A 26026-nucleotide genomic window follows, 5' to 3' on the forward strand; every position below is an offset into this window, starting at 1 on the left:
TTCAAGTTATGTTGAACAAAAGGAAAGGAAATGTGGTGGGTTTTTGTTTTTTGTTTTTGCTTTTGTTTTTTTTAGAAATCCTGTTCTTTGTTTTTGTAAATGGGCTTCCCTAGATGGGGATTATCTGTAGAAAGCATGCATAAGAAAATCAGAAAGATGGAGAACAGTGTACAAATAACAAGAATAGGAGTCAGTGAATTGTCATGAAATGAACACACTCAGGTAATGAGTAGTCAAAGCAAGAAATGGACCATTACCAGCCCCATAGGAGCCTGTCCTTAAGTCCCTTCCAGTCACTAGCCCTCCACAGTAACTAATATCTGGACTTCTAATATCATAGATTCACTTTTGCCGCTTTTGAACATTATTTAGATTGAATCCCATTTTTATGTGCTTTGCAATATCTGGTTTCTTTTGCTTGACATGTATGTTTATTAGGTCCATCCCTGTTGTTACATGTGGCGGTTGTTCTAATTGGTTTAACCACTACATAGCCTTATGAATAACTACCACCTTCTCTACTGGGAAGAGTTTGATTGTGTGACACTGCTAAATAAAAGATTATTTACATTTCTTTTCTATGTGCTTTCTTTGAGTAGAAAGTGGAATGACTTGATGGATATGTTGCATTTTTTTAAGTTTATTTATTTATTTTGAGGTACAGAGAGAGAGAGAGAGAGAGAGAGAGAGAATGAGTGGGGGAGGGGCAGAGAGAGAGAGAGAGGGGCCTAGAGGATCCAAAGCGGGCTCTATACTGACAGCAGAGAGCCCGATGCAGGGTTCAGATTCACGAACCGTGATATTATGACCCGAGCCAAAGTTGGACACTTAACCCACTGTGCCACCCAGGTGCCCCTTGATGGATATGTTTCTGATACATACGGAGCTATCTTAAAATTGATTTAGAATGATCCCTTATATCAGGAATCTAACATAGTAAAAAACGTAAAAGCTGAGAGTAGAATGGTAGTTACCATGGACTGAGGAAAAGGGGATTGGGAAGATGTTCGTAAAAAGGTACATAGTTTAAGATATGCAAAGTAAGTAAGTCCTAAAGACGACTGGATAGCGTGGTGCGTATAGTTAATAATGTATCATATACTTAAACATTTGTTAAGAAGGTAGGTCTTCTGTTAAATATTCTCGTCACACACACACACAGAGGGAGGAAACTTTGAGAGGTGATGGTTAAATTAATGATGTTGTTTATGGTGACAGTTTCACAGGTGTATGCTTATCTTCAAACTCATCAAGATGTACACATTACATATGCACAGCTCTTTTGTATGTCATTCGTACCTCAATAAAAAATTGCATTGAGATGCTGTTTATAGAAAATTTATATTTGGGCTGGAATGTGATGTTTTCACTTGCCAACTTCTCATCTCTGTTAAGAGTGATAGGACTTAGGGTTTCAAAGTTTAAATGATATAGTTGTGTAAATGGCCCCTGTCTACTTTTTCCAGAGACCAGTGAGGTAATAATACTTTACTGCACTGAGTGTGGAGCTAACCTTTAGCGTACCTGAGGTTTGTTACCAGCTGGGCCACTGACTTCATTACTTCATTACTGTTAAAATCTATTTCCATATTTTCCAGCTATGAGGAGCCAGCTCTTTGTGGCCACGCTGAGATTTCTCAGACTTCTGGGTCTGTCTTTTCCAACACCCATCTCTCTCTCTCTCTCTCTCTCTCCACACACACACACATTTCTACTAGATTTGTGTGGAAAAAAAACTGGGGAAATTAGAGTCTAGGCTAGATATTAGCTGAATTGGGAAATTACTAAAACAAAAAGGGAAGATCATTACTGAAAAAAATGAATGTTAACGGTTTGTGTAGTGTGATCACCACAAACATGCATGAACATATATGCACAAAAGGATTAACAATAGTGAGCTTAGTAAAAATGTGACATTTTTATCATTTCAAATTTTTGTTTCTCCGTAACTTTCTGATTTTCTCTAGCGCACCTATATCCCATCTGTAATAATAAAAGTGATATTTATCAAATATGCATCATACTTAAAGGTTTACAGTCTGGTTTGTCTGTATCCTCCTATCCTACCTGTCCTGTGAGAATAGGGTAAGTATCTTTACCCTCATTCTCCGGATAAGGAAATTTCGTCTCAGCAATCTTGCGTAACTTGCCTTATGTCAGCCACTGAAGCAAGATAAAGGACCAGAACCGTACCAGGTCTCCTGAGTAAATATTGCACAGCCTCTGTGTGCTAATGACTGTGTTAGGTACATCAGAAAAGGGAAGAGGAGACTCAAGAAGTGACCACATTTAAGAAGGCAGTTACACAATTTTAAATAGAAAATATCCAACGGTAAGATTCCACTTTAAATCAGCATTTCCAGGAATCCACGCATTTTCGGCGTGGAGCTGAATCTATTTCACAGACCAAGAAATGGTCTTGCCAGGAATCTTGCTCTAGTAATTTAACCTCTGACTTCTTGGCTTGTGCCTTAAGGTAATTTAGAGATAATCATACCTCTCCAGTGGCTATCACGGACATGTTGCAAGGATAAATGAGTGGTGTGCTTGGAACTCTTTTGAGAAGAGGGCTTTATGAATGCCACATATTATTACCAGATTAATATTGGCTATAATTATTTACTCATTCTCTCTTCCTGTTTCTCAGGGTCGAATGTAATACCTACCAGACCTGTAAGAGAAAGTGAATCTCCCTTTGCCTCTCTTATTAGAGGGAAAGAGGGAAAGAAGGGAAGAACAGGAGGTTGGTTCTCCCTGCTCCTCTTCCCTTTGGAAATTTTTGATAAATAGTGTCAACCGCATGATCATACATGGTCCCATCACCTGCTCTTATCCCCTTGAGACTTGCTTCTGTGGTATTAAGCATTGTTCCTTCTCCGAGCCATTTTTGCAAGACAGGAAACGACCAACTTCGTGGGCATGCAACCTGGGCAAGAGGCATAGAGCCCCACATCCAGCAGGGCCCCATAGTTGCTGCCTGGAAACGCATGATAATTTTATTTTTGATCTTGTGTTTTGTAAATGAAGTCTGATGGGGAAATGGAGTATACTCCAGTGACTTAGAGCCTTGGCTCATATGCTGTCCCACCTTCTTTCTGTCACTTGTTTGCCTCCCCTAGACTTATTCTCAGCCCACTATTTCCCTGATCCCTGGCACCCCAGGACTCATCCAGCATCCCTCCCCTTGCCACCCATTCCCAGAGGGGGCCTAAGTGCATGTGCAGAGAGGGTCTGAGTTGGGCACGCGTGCCTTGCAAAATCTCAGATGGGACATGGTAGCAGCCATCCCTGGCCTGGGCTGGCATGGCTATACCATGGTAGACAGACGCCATGTCTTGGTGGGGTGAGCCTCTTGCCCACCCCTGCCCTGGGTATCTAGTACGCCCCAGTGCAGACCTTGTAATGCCCTTAGGGGCCACCTGTCTGCTGTGCAGTGGGGCATTGGTACTGTGGGGAAAGGAAGTGTCTGACTTCCCCAGAGCCTGCCCCTGTCTGGGGCACAGCACATCAGTTTGGCAGCTGGCAGATAGGGGTACCCCAGCGACTTGTGAGCTCTGTCTTGCCCTAAGTCACAGGATGTAGGGCCTGGAATCCTGTGAGGGTCTGCACTCTCCTCATAGTATCCTCCTGCCCAAGGAAACACAATATTACAGAGTAAATAAAAAACACCATGCCATTCATTAATTGTGATAAATGTGCCATAATAACGTAAGATGCTAACAATAGAGAAATATAAATGTGTGGTATGTGGAAACTCTCTACATTAGCTTTGCAACTTTTCCCTAAATCTAGGGTTATTTTAAAATAAAAGGTTTTTTTAAACAGAAGACAAAAAAACAAAGTACTACCATGATAGCTCAGAGAGAGAGACTCCAGAAGAAAGAAAAAAAAAAAAAAACTTCATGATTTTATTACCTTCAACAGCACTTTTCCTGCTGTTTGAATAAGGGGCTCTGCAATTTCATTTTGCACTGGACCCTGAAAATTATGTAGCTGATCCTGACCGTAAAACCCTTTGTGGAGTTCACACTTCCTCTCTCTCCCTTCCTATTCTTCCCTACTCCCAAATGCCAGGCCTTTGGGTTACTTTGATTACCATTAATAGTTGTGTTCCGATGCATTGATAATCTGCTAAGAACTAAGAGGTAAATATTCTCATCTTTATTTTAAGATGTAGGAAATTGAGGTCCAGGATCACATTGGAAACAGAAGAGAAACTCTAAATGTGTGAGTCTCACTCCAAAGCTGTTGCTCTTCCCACAGGACTGCAGATGCACCATTCAGTCTCTAGATATCCAAATCTCTAGACAGTTGCAGGCTGCTTGGGCATTCCTCTGAGGACTTACTGAGTATCCGGTAGGTACCAAACACTGGATCCAGTGCTAGAATCAGAAGTTATAGTGTGGAAGCCAGTCCTGAGCATCACTGGTCCTTTCCTTTGGCTTTCCCCAGAAGTAGCAGGGGGTTGATGCCCATATACTTAGCCCACTCTGACATCTGTGCAGCCTGCGTTAGTTACTGTGATAAGAAGGGTCCAGAATGAGACACAAACCGAGTTTTAACTATAGATTAACAGTCTGGAAAGGAACAAATTCTCACTAACTACAACACTAACTTCACAAAAGTTCTCACTTAAAAATATTGTAGCTGACCAGAATAAGAAAGGGCAGTAGAGTAAGGGCCTATCATATCCATTGGCCAGTCACTGGGATCTCACGACTGTACTAAGTCTAGGAGCTCAGATGTGCTTGTTCTGGGTAATAGTGAATGAGCTGTGGAGGTAACCCTTTACTGCTGGATCTTTGAAGAGTCCTCCTTCTTCCTAGTCCTTCTGCTGTTACGATTATTGTATTTCCTTTGTCAGCCCAGAGTGGAAATTGGATCCCTTTTTTCCCTCTTCATGAAGGAGAAATGTGATAGATCATCTCATGGTCATGTGGCATATCGGCCAATTCAAAAGGCTCTGAGCATCTTAGTTACTGAGAACCACAAGTTGCGATATGGAAGACATGAAGGTAGTAAGGCCCAAGTAGCTGGGAAATGGTTGGACCTTGTCTCTGATAAGAGGCTGGGAAAGAGGATGGGGGTGGTTCTGGCACTTCAGGGAAAGCTTCGTTGGAAGAAGTGATCCTCTGGAAGGAAATAGAGGAGACAAGGGGGTGTGTTGGGCACCCTAGACAGTAAGTGAGGAGCTTCTGCCTGTTGAAGCAGCATAACAAAATTGAAGGGGAAAGGAGGGAAGGGATGTGTAAGTCTGGCTTGAAATGAGTTTTACTAAAAACGCCTCAGTTCTTGTCTGCACATTTTTGCGGAGCGTGAAAAAAATAGAGGAAGTCACCTCCAATGGTTTTGTGGCTTTTTAAGTATGACATACAGGATATTGAATTTTAACCCCTCGTTATCCTAGCGTCTGCGTATTTGAGGGATAAATGAAAGATCTATTCTTTGAAATGTGCGTCTGTTGGGGTGCCTGGGTGGCGCAGTCGGTTAAGCGTCCGACTTCAGCCAGGTCACGATCTCGCGGTCCGTGAGTTCGAGCCCCGCGTCGGGCTCTGGGCTGATGGCTCGGAGCCTGGAGCCTGTTTCCGATTCTGTGTCTCCCTCTCTCTCTTCCGCTCCCCCGTTCATGCTCTGTCTCTCTCTGTCCCCAAAATAAATAAATAAACGTTGAAATGTGCATCTGCGATCAAGCGATTCTAGTCCGTTGGAATCACTCTTTTACTCATTCTCTTTTCTGCTTCCTACTTAGTATGAATGTCTCACACACACAGAATTATTCAAGTAACAATAAGAGGCTATGTGGTCTCCCTTGGATTTCTGTATGAACATATGAAAAATATATTCTAAACTTGACAGGAATGTGTGTAATCTTTTCTGTAATAGAAGTCCACACAAGATTTTTAAATTTTATTAGCACCTGTTGTGTGCCTGCTTTCCAGAAAGCTTGATAGAATTAACGAATGCTGTTCCCCTCAAAACCAGTCATGTATGCAGGAGAGTCTGGCTGACTTTTATAACTGTTGCATCATTAATTCATCTAGCATTTATAAAGTCAATTCCGTGTTTATTAACATAGAGTGCTTAAGTCAATAATGTTGAATATTAGACTCTTGGGTATGGAAGGACGCGTTTTGAACATTCAGAAAGATCTTTATTATCCAGCAAAAGTATGATCTTGAAGACAACATTTTTTAATGGACTACTGAGAAATATTTCCAGAAAGTCTAGAGTCCCACCACCACAAAGCACAGCCCCTGGCTTTAATCAAAGTGAAAATCTGCAGTGTTCACATCTGGCTCCACCTGAAAGTCCGGTTCAGAATTTCCCTGTGACCCTGGCAGTGGCAGAAGCGAAGTTTTAGCTTTGTTTAGTATAACAAGAGCTGAGACTCCAGGCCAATAAACGTGTTCCCGTAAAACTCCAGTTTCTCTTAGACAGAAGTCTTATCAGGGAAACCTCATCTTAAAGGAGAGATTCAGAAGAGGGGAGAGTAGCCTACACCTCTTGCTAGTGCGGGTCAATGTGTGCTGAATTACAAGTCTCCAACATGTACACATCCCCCTGAATGAATGACTGCCTAGACTTCCAAAGTCACTGTCAGCGGCACCCCCTCCCCCAGCCCCGCGCCCAAATGTTTCATTTAGAAGAAAAGCAAATGAGAAAATGCTTTCCTCATTTCTCCTCCAGACTGCAAACCCTCAGAAATGACATCACGCACCCTGAAGAGCCCCGGGATGACTAAGGCAGAGAGAGCCTGAGAAAACTCACTGCTTCTGCCTTTAGTTTTAGGACACATGTATGCAGATGAGCCTCTAAGAGATGTTTCCCCGCCTTCTTCCTCGGAGGAAGTTTCTTGGTAGATCAGGGACACCTCATCCAAGCGGGGGGTGAGGGGGGGGATGGTGGTGAAAACTTGGCACCGGCCACCCCAGGCAGAGCACCGCGGTGATTTGTTCTCCTGGTGGAGAGAGCTGGAAGGAAGGAGTCAGCGCGCAAATAATGAAGGAGCACGGGGCCACCTTCAGTAGCTCCGGAATCAGCGGCGGCGGCGGGGACTCGGCTATGGACAGCCTGCAGCCGCTCCAGCCTAACTACATGCCTGTGTGTTTGTTTGCAGAAGAATCTTATCAAAAATTAGCAATGGAAACGCTGGAGGAATTGGACTGGTGCTTAGACCAGCTAGAGACCATCCAGACCTACCGCTCTGTCAGTGAGATGGCTTCTAACAAGGTAAGGGGTGACCGTTTATTCACTTAAGCTCCCCGGCGTCCCCTGGGCTCCCCCCGGCCTCTGCCTGCAGCTTGGGGTGCATCCGAGGACGCGGCGTGAGAACGGGTTTGCTGAGCCTGCCTCGGAGGGTTCTGTCCCCAAGTGCCACACTTTGCTGGTGTCTTGATGCTGCAGCAAAAGTTAAAAATCCTCCATCCGCTTTCATGCCCAGAAACCAAACTTCTTTGTTAGTGATGTAGTTTGGAATTTGTTTAAGGGGAGAGGTGCTTATTAACTGTACAAATGAAAATCCTTTAAAAAAGAAAAACCGCTGTCAGGAAGATAAAATCTGAATGAATTCATAGGGTAAAATGGTAACACGCTGCACTGCAACCAGGTGTTAGACATATTTTTTTGAACAAGAAAATAATGCGATCTCCATGTATCAATGGAGAGAATGGTTCTCCCTGAAGTTCTATTAATTCTGAAGTTCTTCTCAGAAGGACATTCTGGGATTCTCTAACATTTCTTTTGTGATGCTGGCATGACCTAAGATTAAAAAGAAGAGAGAAAGAAAGAAAAAAAGAAAGAAAGAAAGAATATACTCTGTCTCCCAAAAAAGAAAGTTCTTTTTTTAAAAGTTTGCTGCTTTTCAAAGTGGACTTATTTGAGATTAAGTTCCACCCATACTGCGAAGAAATAGTTTTACTTACAATCCCCAGACAAAACTTAGTGTTGAAGAGTTTTAATTATCTGTCATTGTATCATTTGTTTAATTAACACCTGGATTTAGAATGCTAATTTATGTAGTGAGAGTTGTTGCTTTTTGTTTGTTTGTTTCCCCCCCTTGGAGAATGTTAACTTTATAAATATATATGATGTGTGTGTATGTATGTATATATTTATTGTTGTTGGTTTTTGTGGAAAGCTTTAACACTACACCTTTATAAGTGTATATCTTAAGAATCCCCAATCATCTTAGCCTGAAGAATTGTCTTACTATCTTACGGTTCTGGTGCTGGGAACAGATTTTGCTCCACACCTGCCAACATGCCCTTTCCAGCCCTGAGGTTCCTTGGTGAATGTGTGTCCCTCCTCCCTCTTTCTGACGTTAAAAGTATCACCTTCCTATCAAGGCTTACTGACTCCTGCCCGAGGGATCTGAGTGCCGGGAGCCCTGTGTCCTTAGGAGGTCTTGAAGGGGCCTGGGAGTGTGGGGATAGACTCTTCTTAAATCTTGTTTCTTGGTTAATGAAAGGGCAAAAAATAAAATAAGTCTCTTTCTCAAATTGTAGTTCAGATTCAAGTTGGAAAAACAAAAGAAAACTTTTGAGATTTAACTATTTACTGACTTTTTTCTGAAGTTCTCAACTGAAAACTAAATTCCGGGATTTTCCAGGCTGTTGTAAACTTGACCAACTGCTTCCCCACGAGGAGGGCTTAACTGCGTAACTTCTCTAAAGCACACTGGACTCCAAGTACGAAGATTTTCACACATGCTTTAGCCTGCTTCGGACCATTAACAGATCCTTTGTTCACTGCATGTTGTGAGCATTGATGCCCATACAAGATGTAGGTCCAATATTTAGGGGTAGTTTTTTAGCAGCTTTCACCATAAAAAACATGCTGAACTTTCTTCTTGAGTTACTAAGATAAAGTAGACAACTAACTCCAGGGAACAGAAAGAGTATATACACTGAGAAACTGCAAATTGTCCTTATTTTTCATTTGGAGTGTTGATGCCTTATAAATTCTAACCAGGTCTGTGTCTGGAGTGCTGAAATGACACATTATTTTACAAATGTATTTACAAATTGTTCATAATCAGTGTAATGGTGAATAAGGCTCTAAGACCAAAGACTGTGTAGGTCCCGGTGAGAATTCCAATCGTTTAAGGCTTCCGCTCCTCCTTTATGGTATCCTGTGCAGGAAGCAATGAAAGCTGAATAGAGCTAACCCTAAAGAAAGGGCTAAACCTTAATGCTGACACAGTTAGCTTAAGGACAAGGCATGCAGTTGCACCTATTTTTGATATGTGCAGCGGAGAGGTTGTAGGGCAAAGCAATTATCCAGTAGATGAATAATGCTCAGCTGACAGCCAAAGTCAATTTCATCTGTAAAAAGATCTCCTTCTCTTTCTATTCACTCAGTGACCTTTTTCCCCCCAGAATCTTGATTAGCCAGATAATTGTTTCAGGTAAGGCTTAATCTGTGGCACATATAATATAATATAATATAATATAATATAATATAATAATAATATTTTGTGGCCACCAAAAAGAAATTGATCTGTATCCATTTTCTGGGAATTGAATTATTTGTGGTAAAAATAAAATTCCACATTTATTTTTAAATGTGGTTGAAATTATTTGAACATTCCATCCAAGTCACTGTTTAAAAATACAGTCATCATCATCATTATCATTATCACGCCTATGTAGTTGTATCTGGTCATTTTTGGCAGTCTTGGCAAATCTCTGAGTTGATAGACTTGGAAGTGAGTCTGAAGATGTTCTATACAGGAAAGTATGTGAAAAGCATAGGCTTTGGAGTCAAAAGATCATAGTTCAAATCCTGTCTCTATCATTGACTAGCTACTTGACCTTGGCTAACTTACTTAACTGTTCTAAGACTTAATTTTCTCATCTGTAAAACAGGTACAAAGTGTAAAAGTGGTACCCTACCTTACTGGGTTACTGTAAAGATTTAATGAGATAATGCATCTGAAACCTTCAGCAAGGCACCTGATGTGTAGTAATAATTAATAAACGATAACTTGTTGATAGCATTTACTACATCTTTGCAAAAATTATGGGTCCTTAGTTCTGATCAGTTAAGCGATTACTGAGTTTTTACCGACTCAACAGTGGTGATGGGAAAACCAGTGTTTTATGTTGGGGGTGTTTGGGAACATGCAAATAGTTGAGCATTGACTGTGTCTAGTAGAGAAAAAGGAAGCAGTCTTCTGGGTAGGGTTGTGTGTTTATTGTTTTTTCTTCACCCTTTTATATTTTGAAGAAAATTGTGACATCAAAGATTATAACTGGCTTTCCCAAGTGTGCTTCAGAGCCTGAGAGTTAGACAAGGAACTGTTTCTGTGACTTCTAGAAACATAGACTTCTCCTTGGCCCCAATTTCCCTCATCCCTTAATACTGGCCCCAGGCCAAATGGAATTCCAGAATTACAGAGAAAGATGCAGCCAGGTGGGATAATACGGTAGGTTATTTTTCCCAAAAATGACAAGATGAAATAAATGAAGCAGTTTTATGAGGCAATGACATTGTTTTTCAAGATGAAAAGAATGTCAAGGGAACCTTCTGCCAGCAGCCCAGGTTCAGTTAGACATGTTAGAGCTGTTTTCTCTAACAACAGATTGGCTTCTTAGACTTGTTCATTAATTTTTGTTTCAACTCTTATCACCTCTTGAATTAGAAGAATTGTCATACACTTCAGCGAAATGCATCAGAGCATGAGTTCCTCAGTGGCAAAACAGTCAGATGTTTTGAAAACAGGATGCTTTGGCTGTGCCGTGTAAAAAGAGGAACGGAAAGAGAAACAGTATAGCAAGGAAGAAAGCAAATAGCCTCAGCAGGATCCCCGGCCCAACAACGGCATAAACACTGACCTATCTTCCTGACCTTCACTGTGGCTCAGTTCCTGACCTCGTGTCACCAAAGCCAACCGACGTCATTGGAGGAGGATAGGAGGAATGGCACAGCTGCTGTGCGGGTGACTAGAATTTCCTGTCTCCTTCCTGACAGACTCAGTCAGAAAAGTACAGAGTTGCAACAACAGTAGCTGAGGAAGGACCTGCACAAAACAATCCCAGTCAGGCGTAGCTGTGAATGACAAGGAAAGGGAGCTTTGACTGAGAAGTGGAGTCTCTCGCCTAAACTTTTCGGGTGAAAGTTTTCAGAGGGGTCATTTATACCCAGCATGTTGAATGTTTTTCAAAAGATGAACATGCTGTGGTATTTAGCAAGGAGCTATATTCAAACAACTTATTGCTCTCCTAACTTCCCCACAAACATCTCCATTATCCTTTTCTTTCTTGGTTAGCTTGGCCCCCCAGGGCTGTTTTATGTGTAGGACAAAGGTGAAAATAGATGTTTCATTGCTGAAAAGAGCCGTCCTCCTTAATACTAGTAGTCTCTTTAGAATGAAGGAGCAGGACCCAGCACTTCAGTCAGTGTTTGCTAAGGAAATCTGTAAGATAGGAATGGGAGATAGAAGGTCTTTTTTCTCTGAAGGCCTCATGGAGACAGCTGCAGATAGCATCACAGGGGAAGTGAGTCCTTCTGGCTATGCAGGTTTATTTTTCCGGTTCTTCAGGTGTGTCCATACCAGAGTACTGAACTACTGAACCTTTGTAAAGGCAAATAATTGCCTGTGCTCTTGGGTGGGAGAGAATAAACTCATCTGATTCCACCAGCTTGGAGCCACCTGGGATCCAAGCTGCATGCTACTGGAATGTGATCATGATAGGCTGGTTGCCCTGTAATTGGGTGAGCCCTTTTTTCTATTTAACTGAAAAATCGATAAATATGAGACATGTTGGATCCAGCAGAACCATAAAGGAAATAGATTGTGTTGGTCAACAGGTTCACCTTAGAGCTCGGTCAGGAAGGTGATAGGCAGGTGACCAATTACTGAAGGGGATTAATTCCACTTTTGCCCAAAGTTAAATGATAGGACTAGAGCATTGCCACGCTTAGGGCAAGAGGGGTCCTTTCCCAGGACCCTTTGCTTTAAGAGGGCCCTAGCCTGGTCTTCCTCCCGCTACGCTCTGCTCCAGGAGGTGAGAAGGCAGGCGGGCTAACGGGCAGCTGTGCTTCCTGCTCCAGACTACACTGCATCCAATGGGCCCCGTTCGTTCTCTACCCAATGGCTCTGAACCCACTTCCAGGGCCTGTACAGGCCTCTTTCCTGGATATGTTGCAGGAATTCACACCCTTAGGCCCAAGGAGTAGCCAAGAGGCAGCAGTCCGGCTTGGAAGAGGTGTGTGGGAGGAACTTGAACATGCAGGCTGTGGCAGAGGGTGCACAAAAGCTTGCACATGGGTTCCTCGGGGAAGAAATAGGACAGGGCGTGGTCCAGGAGCTAGGTCCCCCCTGCACTGCTATAACCAGGAATGCACATTTCATGCTGGCCTTCCAAGCTGCTAGGAAGGGGTGTCTGTCGAGGTGGGAGTATTGGAGGTAGCTCGAATTGTATCTTTATCTATTTAAACTTACGTATGTGGCCTCATGAATGCCAGAGGTGACCCGGATTAGAGGGCAGACTAGAATGAAAATCAGTTCTGACGGCCAGGTGGGGCACTCGAATATTTTCCATCCAACTTTTCTCACTTTCCTCCCAGATGTATATAGAACTGGAGGCAGCAAAGGGAAAAGAGCCTACAGGTACAAGCCATGAGTTTGAGTTCTAGCTATGCCTCCATTGAGGGACATTATCTTAAACAGTCAAATCATTTTGAAACCTTGCCTTTCTTTATCTACAAAACAAAACAGTTGGAGAAGGCTATTTCCATGGTCTCCTGCAGCTCTTGTGTTTGTTGTTGGGGCAGTAATAGACAACCAAACTCCTTTTACAAGTGTATGTGTGCAGACATGTGCTAAGCTCCTTACTGACATTCTGTCATTAATACTCTCAGCAGCCCTTTGGAATAGATATATTATTATCTTGATTTTACAGTAAAGTGAGATTTAAAGAGTTGAATTAAATTGCCTAGGGTAAAGAAGAGAGCAGGATTCACACTCAGGGCCATCTGACTCACCGTCATTGATCCCAATGGGACAGATAAATATAGACATATAGAAGTATTTAATAACCCTCACAAGGAAATTTTGTCATTTCTGGGATGTCTTATTCTTCTAACTCTGGACATCATTGCTTGTTTAGGTCTAGGTCAAAATCCTAGTCTGCAGATTCCATCCTCTAGGCCTCCAGACCAGCCCTTAATAATCTTAAACTCAATCTTCCTGGCTGGGAAATAGTGTCTTTTAACATAGAAGAGGGAGGAGAATAACCATAGTTATAGAAAATGGTTGTAAAGCACTCATCAAAAATGTGAATAACGGTATTAAACTAATCTGATGCCTATTGTGGACCAGTTTACTAAATTCAGGATCTATTTGTTTCCAAAATTCTCCATCATGGCCTAAGAGAAGACAGTGAAATTTTGTTTAAAAGACAACCTACCCCCAAATTCTCTTTTTATTCAACCCACAACATAAAGAGAAAATGGAGAGAGGCTATTCTTTTTTTAAAAAAACATCATTCAAATTTAATTGGGGCAATTTCATCACATATTACATCTTTTCTAGTATATGCCCTAAGACCATGAAACAGAAGAGCATTGCTTCAGTAGCAATAATTAATATAGGGACATTTCTAAGCCGTATTATTTGATGTGTGAAACTAAGGCAGAAGGAAAAAAAATTAAGTTTCCTTACAACTTACAGCCCGTTGACAAGTCCTTGAGACAGGCAGAGTGGCATCCTCTAGGAGGAGTTCAGCTGCCTCAATGATGACACTTTGCTAAGGGCAAAGGCAATCTTAGCCCAATCCCCAGTATCCTGTAAGTCTACTTAAACATATGAAAATTTCTTTGGAAACTTCCTTTATCTCTATCCCCCAGAATATATGTTGGCTATCATACTCCAAGCTTATGGCCCATTGATATACATCTGAAGGGTCTCATGACTGAGTTTTTACTCAATAGTGATAAATGACCTTTCCCTAACAGCAGCTAGCCCCTCAAGGTCCTGGAAACCTTGCTTCCAAAATACCTTAAGAGACTTACACTATCGCTACCCGCCTCCCAGCCTAAAAGTATACAATCCGTCACTCTTCACAACCCCAGTGCAGTTCTTTCTGCCCACGGGTCCTGTCCCCATGCTTTAATAAAACCACCTTTCTGCGCTGAAGACATCTCAAGAATTCTTTCTTGGCTGTCAGCTCCAAACACCATTATCAACCATATCATTATTGAGAGTCTATTGCGTGTTCTAAGTTTTACTCTTTGAAAACTTAACAAATCAAAGATTTTGAAAGTGTAGTGCTTTGAAATAAGTTTGATTTTTAATCTATTTTGCTTCACTTAAATATTTCTGCACTGATATTTACAGAACCATTTCCTTCATTGAGTTCCAATCCATGTACCCCAGTCTTTCTGCTAATTCATTTGAAGGTCCCCACATGATCAAATCCTTAAAAATAAAGCAGAAATGAAGTGAGGGCACATTACCTTTGCCTGTTGCACCTCAGGCTAGCTGATAAGACAGCACTATATTATCAATATCTGATAAATACATCATTTTACGGGAGCCTTTCATTCTATATGAAAAACAAATCAGATAACTATATTTAGAGTATCACATATAAATCCAGAACACTAGTTTTGAAAAATAGAATTACATATATGAACGGAATAAATGTCTATTTCACACTTTTTATACTTCTTCCGTGTCTTTTTTTTTTCTTTTAGATAGAATGTGTTCCAATCTGAAAAACTTCCAAAATCAGTGCCATTATTATCTATGAAAGAAAAGCCAGGGGTGGAGCTTACTCTTGTGCTATTTTTCCAAAACACTTTACGTCTAAGTAAGAGTGTGCTCAGCAAATGGAGATCCATCAGCATTCTGGAAGCCAGGACTTGCCAAACCAAAGATACTCGGGCAGACTTGTGCCACAGTCAATAGATTTCACGCTCTTGAAGGCACTATGCCAATAGTGGATGTGCATCCCAGCACATCTCTCCACTTAGCATTTTTCAGGAACCTGTCAGCCCCTCTCTGACTTGCCCATTTGTACGTGATGTTTCCCTCAACTGGTGCCAAACTGTTTAGTCTCCTGGATATTTTACTGTAACTTCCTTTGTTTGATTTACTTTAAAGTAGCCAAGTGTTTCCACAAAGAAAGGACTGTTAAGTTATTTAGAAATGAAGAAGACAGTAAAACTTCTGTTTCTTTTGTTTCTGTTTTGGGAAGTGCCTGATAATCTTTTTCTCTTTAAGAAATACCCGATAGTCTTTTTCTTTTTATGGAGCAGAGTTTAAAGTCTATAAATCATGCATTTCTGCTCATCAGTCCTGTGTTTCCTTCTGCTAATTACTTGCAACTTAAAAATATACCACTTCTGAAACCTAAAGCCTTCAGAGACTGAAGTTTAGTGAACGTATTGAAAATAAATTTCATCTTCATGGCTCAATTTTACCGTTTTATATTTTTTAGTGGTTCAATGTATGGCAACCTTGAAAGTATACCTTTAAAACTTTAAATGGCCAAGTTTCCTTCACTCTTTGGTAACAGCATAGTGCATAATGCTATAACCTTCAGCAGTTGTAAAGATGAACTTTGAGTACAGATACCAGGTCGTAAAAGTGATTAAATGAATTTAAAAAATTTAGATTTAGGATGAGAGTTTTGTCATTTGCTATCTGAAGAGGTAAATTTTAATGAGTTGTTTTGGAAAGAAAACAGTAGAAGAGAAGTCATCATCGAATAAAAATATCTTTCCAACTCAACCAAATAGGCTGTGTGCCAAAGCTGATTAGACAGGGCAAGGTGAAGTGGTAATTTGGCAACAATGTAATGACTTTGATCAGTATGGATGGTGAAAGTTGATAAATCAAGCCAAAAAAACATTGAAATATATTCTTTCCAGTTATAGTCACACATGGTTGCATTAAACAAAATCCCAGAACTTTAAGCCTAAAAGAGAACCTGAGGTATCATTGATTTTGAAGACTTCATTTTAGAGATGAGGACTAAATAATCTAATATACTCCAGATCTTTGCAAATATAAAACACAATCTAAATGAAAGGTAATTTCATTATGACATGACTTCTCCAGAGTCGTAAGGTTAATTAATGGAAGATTAAGGTAGTAAAATACAGGTCTGATTACAAATCCAGTTTGCTGTTCATCTTCAGCAAAAGGCTGATTGCAGTTAAGACGGGGGACATTCCCTCTATCATTTCCACTGATCATTAACCTTCTCATTGCCCTTCTCATTACCTTTCTTGAGTAAAAGCTATACATGTCTTAATCACTTCAAGTAAAGAGAACTAAATTAGTATTCCTGAAAATTGTGTGCTCAAAGTCTAGCAGGAAGTATTTGAAATGAGTTACTTTAAGTGCCCTTGGCATTTTTTTTCACTTTTTGCTGTTTTAAATTCTGAATTAAAAAAAAAAAAATATATATATATATATATATATATATATATATATATATATATGTATGGGGTGCCTGGGTAGCTGTGTAGGTTACGTGTCTGACTTCGGCTCTGGTCATGATCTCAGTTTGTGAGTTCTAGCCCCGCATCAGGCTCTGCGCTGACAATGAAGAACCTGCTTGGGATTTTTTCTCTCTCTCTCTGCCTTTCTCTCTGCCCCTCCCCCTTTTGTTCTCTCTCTCCTTCTCTCTCAAAATAAATAACTAAACTTTAAAAAATGTATGTATATATTATCAATGTATATACCTATATATGTTTGTGTGTATATATGTGTGTATATATGTATATGTATGTATTTACTATCAGACAAATATCTCATTTTACAAAGGCGGGCAGGATTACCATTTTTATCCTCACATAATTGAAATGATACTCAAGTTTTAAGTAAGTCCTATTGATCGAAACTGGACTTCCAACTTCCTCTCTACACTTGATATCAGAACATCTATTGAAAACCTGGCTTAAGAATACAAATAAAAATAAACGTTAAAAAAAATTAAAAAAAAAGAAAGGGGGGGGGGGCGCCTGGGTGGCTCAGTCGGCTAAGCGTCCAACTTCAGCTCAGGCCATGATCTTGCGGTCCGTGAGTTCGAGCCCCACGTCGGGCTCTGTGCTGACCGCTCAGAGCCTGGAGCCTGTTTCGGATTCTGTGCCTCCCTCTCTCTCTGACCCTCCCCCGCTCATGCTCTGTCTCTCTCTGTCTCAAAAATAAATAAACATTAAAAAAAAATTTAAAAAAAAGAATACAAATAAGAGTTTTATGAGAACTTGAGAATGAAGAGATACGCACCTTTATCCTTCTCTTGGTATTCTATTGCTTTGAAGACTTCCCTTTGGCTCAAATACATCATCAGGCCTATACTAAGAGCCTACTCCTGACATGCGACACTTTGTGGCTTTCTTTTTTGAAACCAGGCTCAAATCGGTTTGATCAGATTTTTTTAAATCATTCTCTTACCTAACTTATTGGTTAATATCGTAGTTAATATTTTAGTTCTCTGAGGCTTTATTTATGTTTACTCCAGATTGCAGGCTCTTGAGGCCTACAATCATGTTTTGAATTTTTTGAGACTCCATCTATGCTTATGGTAGTAGGACTAAAACGTATCAAAGAGACATAGCTCTATTTCTGTTTAATGGTTAGGAGAAAAGAGGAAAAACTAATGAAGACTTTTGTTCATTGGTGGTAGTCGATTTAGGGTTTATCTTGTTTTAAAAAGCTCTCCCCAAAATTCTTCTTGATTTGGTCATTTAAGAAATTTGTTGACATGAGGACTTTTAATAGATATGAGGGGGGCGCCCGGGTGGCGCAGTCAGTTAAGCGTCCGACTTCAGCTCAGGTCACGACCTTGCGGTCCGTGAGTTCGAGCCCCGCGTCAGGCTCTGGGCTGATGGCTCGGAGCCTGGAGCCTGTTTCCGATTCTGTGTCTCCTTCTCTCTCTGCCCCTCCCCCCTTCATGCTCTGTCTCTCTCTGTCTCAAAAATAAATAAAAACGTCAAAAAAATTAAAAAAAATAGATATGAGGACAGGTAATGACGTCACTAGTGGGCACAGTATATTCAAAATGAAATTTTTTTTCATATTTTCAAAAAATTTAAATTAATGGAACATACTTAGACTATCTACTGGTAATATGAATTTCCAGTATACTCCTATAAGCCCATTTGATTGTGAGAAGCTAGGGACGCAGCTAGATCACGAATGATTGTCCTCCAGCTCCTACTCTAGATGTCCCACTCACCGCCCAGACAGGTCAGTTGAATCAGCCAGAACCTACCCATGTACCCAGGTGAAAGGGCATAGTGCCTTTCCTGCCACAGCCCCTAATCATTTGACTGCTACTGCCGGCTACCTTCTGTAATTGAGTCAGAATGACTTAAATATATCTGCATTTACTGATGGGTATGTTTTTCTTGGACAGGTCCAGTACACTATTTACGTTTGCGACAGGGTGAGGTGCCGTTGAATTTTCCCTTGCTGTATTGTAACACTTTTTAAATATTTCTAAATCAGTATGATTTAATTTCAAAAATTTATCTAATTTTGATTACAATAATTAAAAACACTGTTTTGTTAATTCTCTCTCCTATATGTTTAAGGTATTAAAATAAGGTCATTGTCTAATGCTGCATTGTTGGTGGGGCATAGAAAAATTTTCAAACTTAGAAAACCATATATTGCTTTTCAAGAAAGAGCTTTTAGAGCCTTTAGTAAATCCTAAAATAAGAGAGTCTTGCCAAAAATAAATAAAAACATGAGCCCCTGGGTAGGAATGGGTTCTTTTTCTTTAAAGTAAGATAATATATTGGGTTAAAATACGTAAAATAGGAACTCTTTCTCATACATGCTGGAGAATGTGGACAGAGCCTTCCTGGTGCTGGACGAGATTGTGGATGGCGGGTGAGGACCAGGGCCAGAGAGAAGAGGGGCTGCCCAGGGACACTCACAGCAGGAGATGCCTTTGAGGTTCAACAGCACTAGATTGTACCAAGCACACTGTTGGCTCTCTGGCCAACTCTTCCCTCCCTGCCCCCCACCCCGGCATATTCCCGGTGCTCCCATCCCCCCACCCCACTCACGAGGATGGAGGTTGATTTCAATGTTAGCCAAAGTCAAGCAAACAAAGTCATCTGATGCTGAACTCTGGCAGACTGTTGAAAGGCAGGGTTTGGGAGAATGGTTTGATCTCCAGTGCCCAGAAAAAAAAGGGCAGCACAGGCCCCTGCCCCTCTCTGGAAGATCTCCATCCTGCTCCCTACTGCTTGCATACCTCCCACTCTTAGAGCTCCAATTTAACCTCAGCTAGATGCGTGACCTGGGCCACTGCTCATTCTGCCTCAGCCTTCCTTTTCTCATCTTTCCGATGGGGATAGGGGACTGACTACCTTCCTCATAAAAAAAAGAAAAAAAAAAAAAAGGAAGAGGAGATATTAGTGAAGAGGAAGTCAGGAAAGATGTTTCTGTTTTGATCACTGCTTTTCAGATCTAGCCCTGAGATCCAGGACTGCTTGCCCAGAGAACTCTGATTCTGCCTGAGGAAACATTAGTTCAGGGGCATTGTGTGGGGATTTTTTAGGTCCATTCCTTCACTTAAAAGCATATTTGCTCTCAAAGTTCCCTATGGTACCAGGATAGAGCATTAAATAAACGGCCACTTTCTCCAAGTGTATAGCTCTTTGTTATTTTTGTGTTGCCAGATCCAAGGTAGCAAGGTAAGGAGACATACCCGAAGAGTGCTTTCCCGCTTACACAGAGCTCTCCATGTTATCGTATTCTGATGCTCACCAGGAGGAAAGCATTCATATATCCTCACTTCAGTGTGAAAGCAGGGTGCAAGACTGATTTGTCACTGATTTGTCCAAGCCCTTCAGCTACTAACCGGTGATGCCTAGAATCAAATCTTTTTCTTTTTGCTCCAAAGCCAGATGATTTAAAAATACAAATTAAAGGAGGGGCGCCTGGGTGGCTCCGTCAGTTAAGCGTCCAACTTCGGGTCAGGTCATGATCTCATGGATTGTGGGTTAGAGCCCCTCATTGGGCTCTGTGCTGACAGCTCAGAGCCTGGAGCCTGCTTCAGATTCTGTGTCTCCCTCTCTCTCTGCTCCTCCCATACTCACACTCTGTCTCTCTCTTTTTCAAAAATAAATAAACATTAAAAAAATAAATTACAAAATAAAAATTAAAGGGAAATCCACAGGGTAATTTATTATATTCTTATATGGCTTGGTAACAAAACCAAGTCTATGTAATCATAGACTTTTAAAGCTAGAACTCAGTCAAGGTCCCTTCTTGTTTTTTAGACCTCAGCATAGATGTAGATGTAATTTCTTTGGAGAGAACTTCTCTAATTATCTGAACTCGGTACCTTGTTGGTTTTACAATTTGCTATCACAGTTTATGATTTTTAGTTTTTGTTGTGGAACTTAGCTTTTACTCCTCTCCTCCCTTAGACTACAAGGTTTTTGGTGACATGAATTGTGTCTACCTTGTTCACTATTGTAGTTCCAGGATTTAAAATGGCTCTAGGCACATGGTAGGCATTCAAACAAATATCGTTTGTATGAGGCTCAGAAACTTAATCTAATTTGTCCAGAAGCACGTATGTTGTTAGCGGCAAATCCATTAGAACCCAGCCATCCTGTTTCCTGTTGCACAAACACGGTGTTGCTTGCCATGCCCAATTCATTTTGCTAATTGTTCAGCTGAATGAGAACCCCCCCCCACCCAATCTGGTTTACAGTGACTCTTCAAAGTACCCTCAGATGCAGCAAACTCTTGCCCCCAAGCCTTCTCCCATACTCAAAGTCAGACAACAGAGAACAAAGTCATCAGGGCCAAATGCTGTTTCTTTGTGAACAGAAATATGACGCACACCTTGGCTGTTATTTGGCTCGGTGTTGGGGTATTTGGTCTACCTTTCTCTTGAAAAAGCTACATCCTGTGGCCAAGAATCTAAGCCCTTCGGAGACAGGCAATGCATGTGCAGCTCTGAACATATCTATGAACACGTGTTGTGTCTGAAACTCAGCCTCTCCGCATATCTGTTGTGTCTGGAGCATAGCAGCTTAGTCATTCTGTCATCGTCTGGTTGTGTTTTCTGACATATTGCTGATACTGCTCTCACTGCTATCCCAGCCACATATTCAATTAATTCAGATATGTTACTAGACTGACCTCCACTGTGGCAATCTGAGCAAAATGAATATTTGGTGCCGTTATCATTATGCGAGGCAACTTGTGGCCATTCGTGGTTTTTGTCAGTATTTGAACAGTTCCAAACTTAATTTGAGGAAATTGGCTACGTCATGGAATCATGAATGGATAGAGTTGGCCACAGCAGGACATCTCAGAATATATATATATATTTTTTTAAAGCTACAGTTTTAACACAAGGCCATTTTGAGTTATAGTTTCATTTGACAGGCTTCATCTATCTTTCTGGCAATTCTGGTTTACACTCCTTAGACTGGTGAATAATCGAAGTGTCACCCAGAGAGCCAGAACTTCTATGAGTAACTCGTGTGTCATGTAATCAATATGACATAGCACTGCATCACACCTGCAGTAGCGTGTTGTGGGAATTGTGTAGTTAATTACACCAGCCTCTGTCAACAACAAGAGAAGGGTTGAGATGCCGCAGAGCCGGCTGAAAGCTCCGCCCAAATGCAAACCCATGCGAAGAACGTCCCATAAGCTCAGATTCTTTTAAAATTCAGAGACAAAACTGAGAAACAAAACATCAACTTCAAGTATAAACCCTGTGGAATCAAGTACAAGTGCTGCAGACACTTTGCCAATCGCTTTACATGTTTAATTTCTAACCTTCCATTTTTAAGTTGGAAAAACTTAGTCTCTGACTCAGTGACTTGCCACGTTTCTCAGACTGGGATTTTATTTCCAGACTCAGCTGGATGCTCAGCTGATTGTATGGCATGCTAGTAAGATGTTGAGTTTGCTGTTAGAGTCCTGTTTATGCTGTTAGACCCCCCTGGTAAGGCCAGCTGTAATCAGAACCCCCTCTACATCGTGTGTATGACCTACACATCCAACTCTGAGACTACTTTTATAAGCCTTCCATGAAGCGGCAAACTATATATTTGGGGGTGCACTGTTGTGCAAAGCACTCATCCATCGCTTTTAAATTGTGGTAGCTAATAATAAGAAAATGAAATGTGTGATAAAAATTTTTATAGAATAAAATTAGTTTACGACCACCGTTTTTATCCTTTATATAGTTCAAAACTATGTTCAAGTCTCCCACCTGTGGCACATTCTTCTCAGTTTGCAAATGCAGAGTCTATCGTAGGGATTACCAAAATGCCAAAACTGATAATTTATTCAGGGAATAAAATGATGTGTCTGTGTAGCCCATGGATTTCCTTTATTTATTTGATGGTCCCTAGAGGTGATCCTGGAAATTTCCAGACTGGAGGCCTATCCCAGCCCTGGGAAGTTGTTAACCCAGAAGTAATGATTTCCACAGCAGGCTTTGAAGCATCACATTGTCTTTTATGTCAAAGGGTATGTGACCATAGTTAGCTGAAATCAATATAATTAATTTAAAACACAATATATGCCACATGATGTATTTAAAGGATTAGAGGAGTAATCTCAAAAACCAGCTAGGGTAGATTTTTGTGGCTGCAAAAATATTGGGAATTCTAATAAGGTTATACATAGTGCAGAATTTTAAACAAGCCAGGAGATGGTCCAGTAAAATTGGGTATCAATTCTTAAAGAGAATCATGACTAATACTTATGGAGTTATAAAAAGAAAGCACATGTTTGGGGGGCAATTTTCCTGTTCTGTGTCACTGGCTTTCAAGTCAGATATGAAGGTCCTGTTTTCTGCTAGTCAGTAGAGGACACTAGACTGGATGGTGACCTATGGTAAGTTTTCTAATTTTAAAAGTATAGTAAGTTATAGAATTTCTTGCTGTGAAATGGTTCAACAGAAACCTTAGTCATCTGCTTTGGAATCACATTAACGCTCCCATGGCCTTAGAACTTGCTTTAGAAGCTTGAGGTTAAATATTAGCCATTAGGCAGAGAAAAAAAATTGTAGACAGCTTAAATGCAAAAACAAAAGGGTAACTAAATAGTGTACTTTGATTCCTTGATTTTTCTTAGTTGCTGCAAGGATTTTTGTCATCTGTTAAAGAAAGGCCTTTGCTATCTTTTGTCAGGCCAACGCCCAAATTTGCCAAAGTACCTCTTTTTTTTGGTCTATTTCCATTATTAGCCAGATTAAAAGGTAAGGGTCAAATATATAAAATACAATTGTGAAGCTCCAATAACAGATGCAGTGTTGCTGTGTTTCTTACCAGAAGGAAAGACCTCTGTCAAAAAGAACAAGTTTGAACATTTTAAATTATCTAAACATATACAATACCTCTACACCTGACAGGGTATATGATTTTGAAATCCAGTCTCTTTATGGGATATTTGGGACCTGCGATATCTAGAACACACTTATACTAAAAAAAAAAAAAGTTTACCTAAAATTTAAATATGTCTTTAATAGTGTCTTTTGTCTATTTAATTGTGTCACTGCAGCAGCTTTAAGAATTAAAAGAATGTTAAGTCATGAGAAATTTCTCTAAACATTCTTATGGGAATTACTTTGGGTATAGAAGAGGTCCATTTTTTTAGTGTCGCAATAGTGTATACCATATCTCCTCTTAAAATGTTTTCAGAAATTCCAGGAAAAATGGACAGCAGCAAAGAGGATAAATAGGAAGAAACACTTAATAATTTTGAGGGCCGTTCAAGACCTGCTGTCAAGTTGTAAAGTGTTGTATTTAAATTCTCATTGAGTTTTTGTCAATTCAATGTATGAAAGCACTAATGGTTTGTCCTTCTTTTAAAATGTCACTGGAGCAGGGGCGCCTGGGTGGCTCAGTCGGTTAAGCGTCCGACTTCGGCCCAGGTCATGATCTCACAGTTCGTGAGTTTGAGCCCCGCCGCGTTGGCCTCTGTGCTGACAGCTTGGAGCCTGGAGCCTGCTTCGGATTCTCTGTCTCCCTCTCTCTCTCTGCCCCTCCCCAACTCATGCTCACACTCTGTCTCTGTCAAAAATAAAGAAACTTAAAAAAATTTTTTTTTTATTTTAAATGTCACTGGAGCAGATACTTGTAGAATTTATTTTTAACCAGCAAGTAGAATTTATTCAATTTTAGCTTCATGATAAATGCCAATGTTTTGTTGCAGAATATCCTAGAGGTGTTCATGCTTGTTTTTCATTACATATTTGTATGGTTTACTACACCCCTGGGCAGTGAAGAAGAGAATCACTCAATTCTAGTATGTTTAGATGAATTTCTTTCTGATGTGGCACAGGGACAGTTAGAATGACCTAACGTTATCCCCTGGTGGACTGAGGGTTTGCTCCAGAATATTGGCACGGCAGCGCTTGTCTTCTGGGATGGCCCACCATGGAACTGTAGTTTCTATTTTAGTAGATGTTAGTGGACAATGAATGGCATGTTCTTCCATCCTGAACCCTATTACCTATTCATTCAGTTCAATTCCATTTGCCTCTCAAATAAGACAGACAGGTCATTAAAGAAACTGTGACATCACGTTTCAAACGGATGATAGAGAGGGAAAGATAAAAAAGGAGACAGGAGATGAGATGCTTACTGTCAGATAATCTGAAATGTTAAGAACTGTGGAAATTGTGAGTTTGATAAAGGGTTCCACAGAAAGTATGCTATATCCCTGCCTTTTGTTTACATGAGATTTGGTAAAGGAAAGTATAGGTGCTTAGAAATTAGAATTCTTCACTTCTTTGGGTCTTCTTTGCATGTAAAATTAGGGGTATGAAAAAAGCAATGTTGAAATAAAATGGCTCCTAGAAGGTAGCCATTTTATAACTAAAGAAACTGTGTCCATCACTGAAAACAACCTGAGCCCCCCCAAAACTCAGTTTATCTTGCACAGAGACTGGAGCTCTCCTTACTTGCACATTTCACTGAACTGTGTGCTGCGGTTGCAACTTCCTCTACCACCGCTAGCATTCTGAGGAGGAATTTTCAGCCCCCTTGCTTTCCTGATGCCCGGGAATTCTGATTAAGTTGTGACTAACAGAGTGTAAAATGTGAGTCAAAATTTAGTCCCTAATAAAGTCATTGTGACTTTAATGACTTTGGTAGTTGTTTCATACTGCAAAAACAGGAAGGTCCCACACAATAAGGCGCCTGTCTCACAGATGGGCTCCTGCGTAGACGGCCACCCACAGGGGAACTGCTGGAGCAGTCTTCCTCTCTTTGGCTCTTTTTTTTTTCTTTTTTTCTTTTTTTTTTTTTAATCCACACAGTTTTCACCTTCAGACTTCAGCGTGAGGTTATCAATAAGAGGAAGGTGCCTGTTTACCTAGTTTTTGATAGGCTGAAGATAGATTGATTGGATCACTAAAGATTCACTCCTCAGTGAAACTCAGGTCACCCCCACCCCCCTCGCAAGCCCAGATTAGTCTTAAAAGTAGCTCTTCCATGTGCTTGATACTCACCCCTGGTGTTCTTACTCTTCTGAATTGCTTTAGTCTTACAAACATAAAACCACCAAGTTTTAGAACTGGGGTGAATCTCTGAGATCCTTCTACATTAAGCCTCCTGTGCAATTAGTGTAACTAAAAACTCTTTACCAAGAGAGCTCCTAGGTTGCCTGTGGATCTCTGCACAAAGCTCAAACCAGAACACTCGTGAAAAATATAGAAAAGTGATCAAGTGTTCCATCATTCCACAAAAAAAAAAAAAAAAAAAAAAAATGGCTCAGAGGAAAATAACCTCTGTATATAGCATTGAAGTGAAATCAAAAATTAAACTCATAAAACAAAATGTTCCTATCAAGTGTAATTGAATTTCAGCCTTTGCTATTATGTATTTTAAATAACTTCCCACTCTGAAAGGTAGCCTATTTGAAAACATTCACCTATGATTTTATAAAGAAGATATATCCTAGGCAAGCAAGATTAAATCATTTACAGAGAATAATATCTTTTTCCATTTTCAAAAAATAATTGCAATTTCTAGCGGTGTTCGCAAATCTAGTGTTGGGCGTAAGCTTTAGGAG

The 26026-nt window shown here is 40.6% G+C and overlaps 1 protein-coding gene across 3 annotated transcripts in view; it reads left to right on the forward strand.

Moving 5' to 3' along the window:
• The window catches only part of PDE4B (phosphodiesterase 4B), a 441857-nt gene that overhangs the window by 393011 nt on the left and 22820 nt on the right, over positions 1–26026 (forward strand). For 2 of the 3 annotated variants that reach the window (XM_030327256.1, XM_030327257.1), the window contains one exon: positions 7118–7230. In XM_030327256.1, coding sequence (XP_030183116.1) covers positions 7118–7230 — 113 coding nt within the window. Of the gene's footprint in view, positions 1–6777; positions 6857–7117; positions 7231–26026 lie in introns of those variants that run through there. The other variant, XM_030327258.1, reaches the window with a different exon arrangement.

This window comes from Lynx canadensis, chromosome C1, assembly GCF_007474595.2.
Source record: "Lynx canadensis isolate LIC74 chromosome C1, mLynCan4.pri.v2, whole genome shotgun sequence".
NCBI classification, from domain to species: Eukaryota; Metazoa; Chordata; class Mammalia; order Carnivora; family Felidae; genus Lynx; species Lynx canadensis.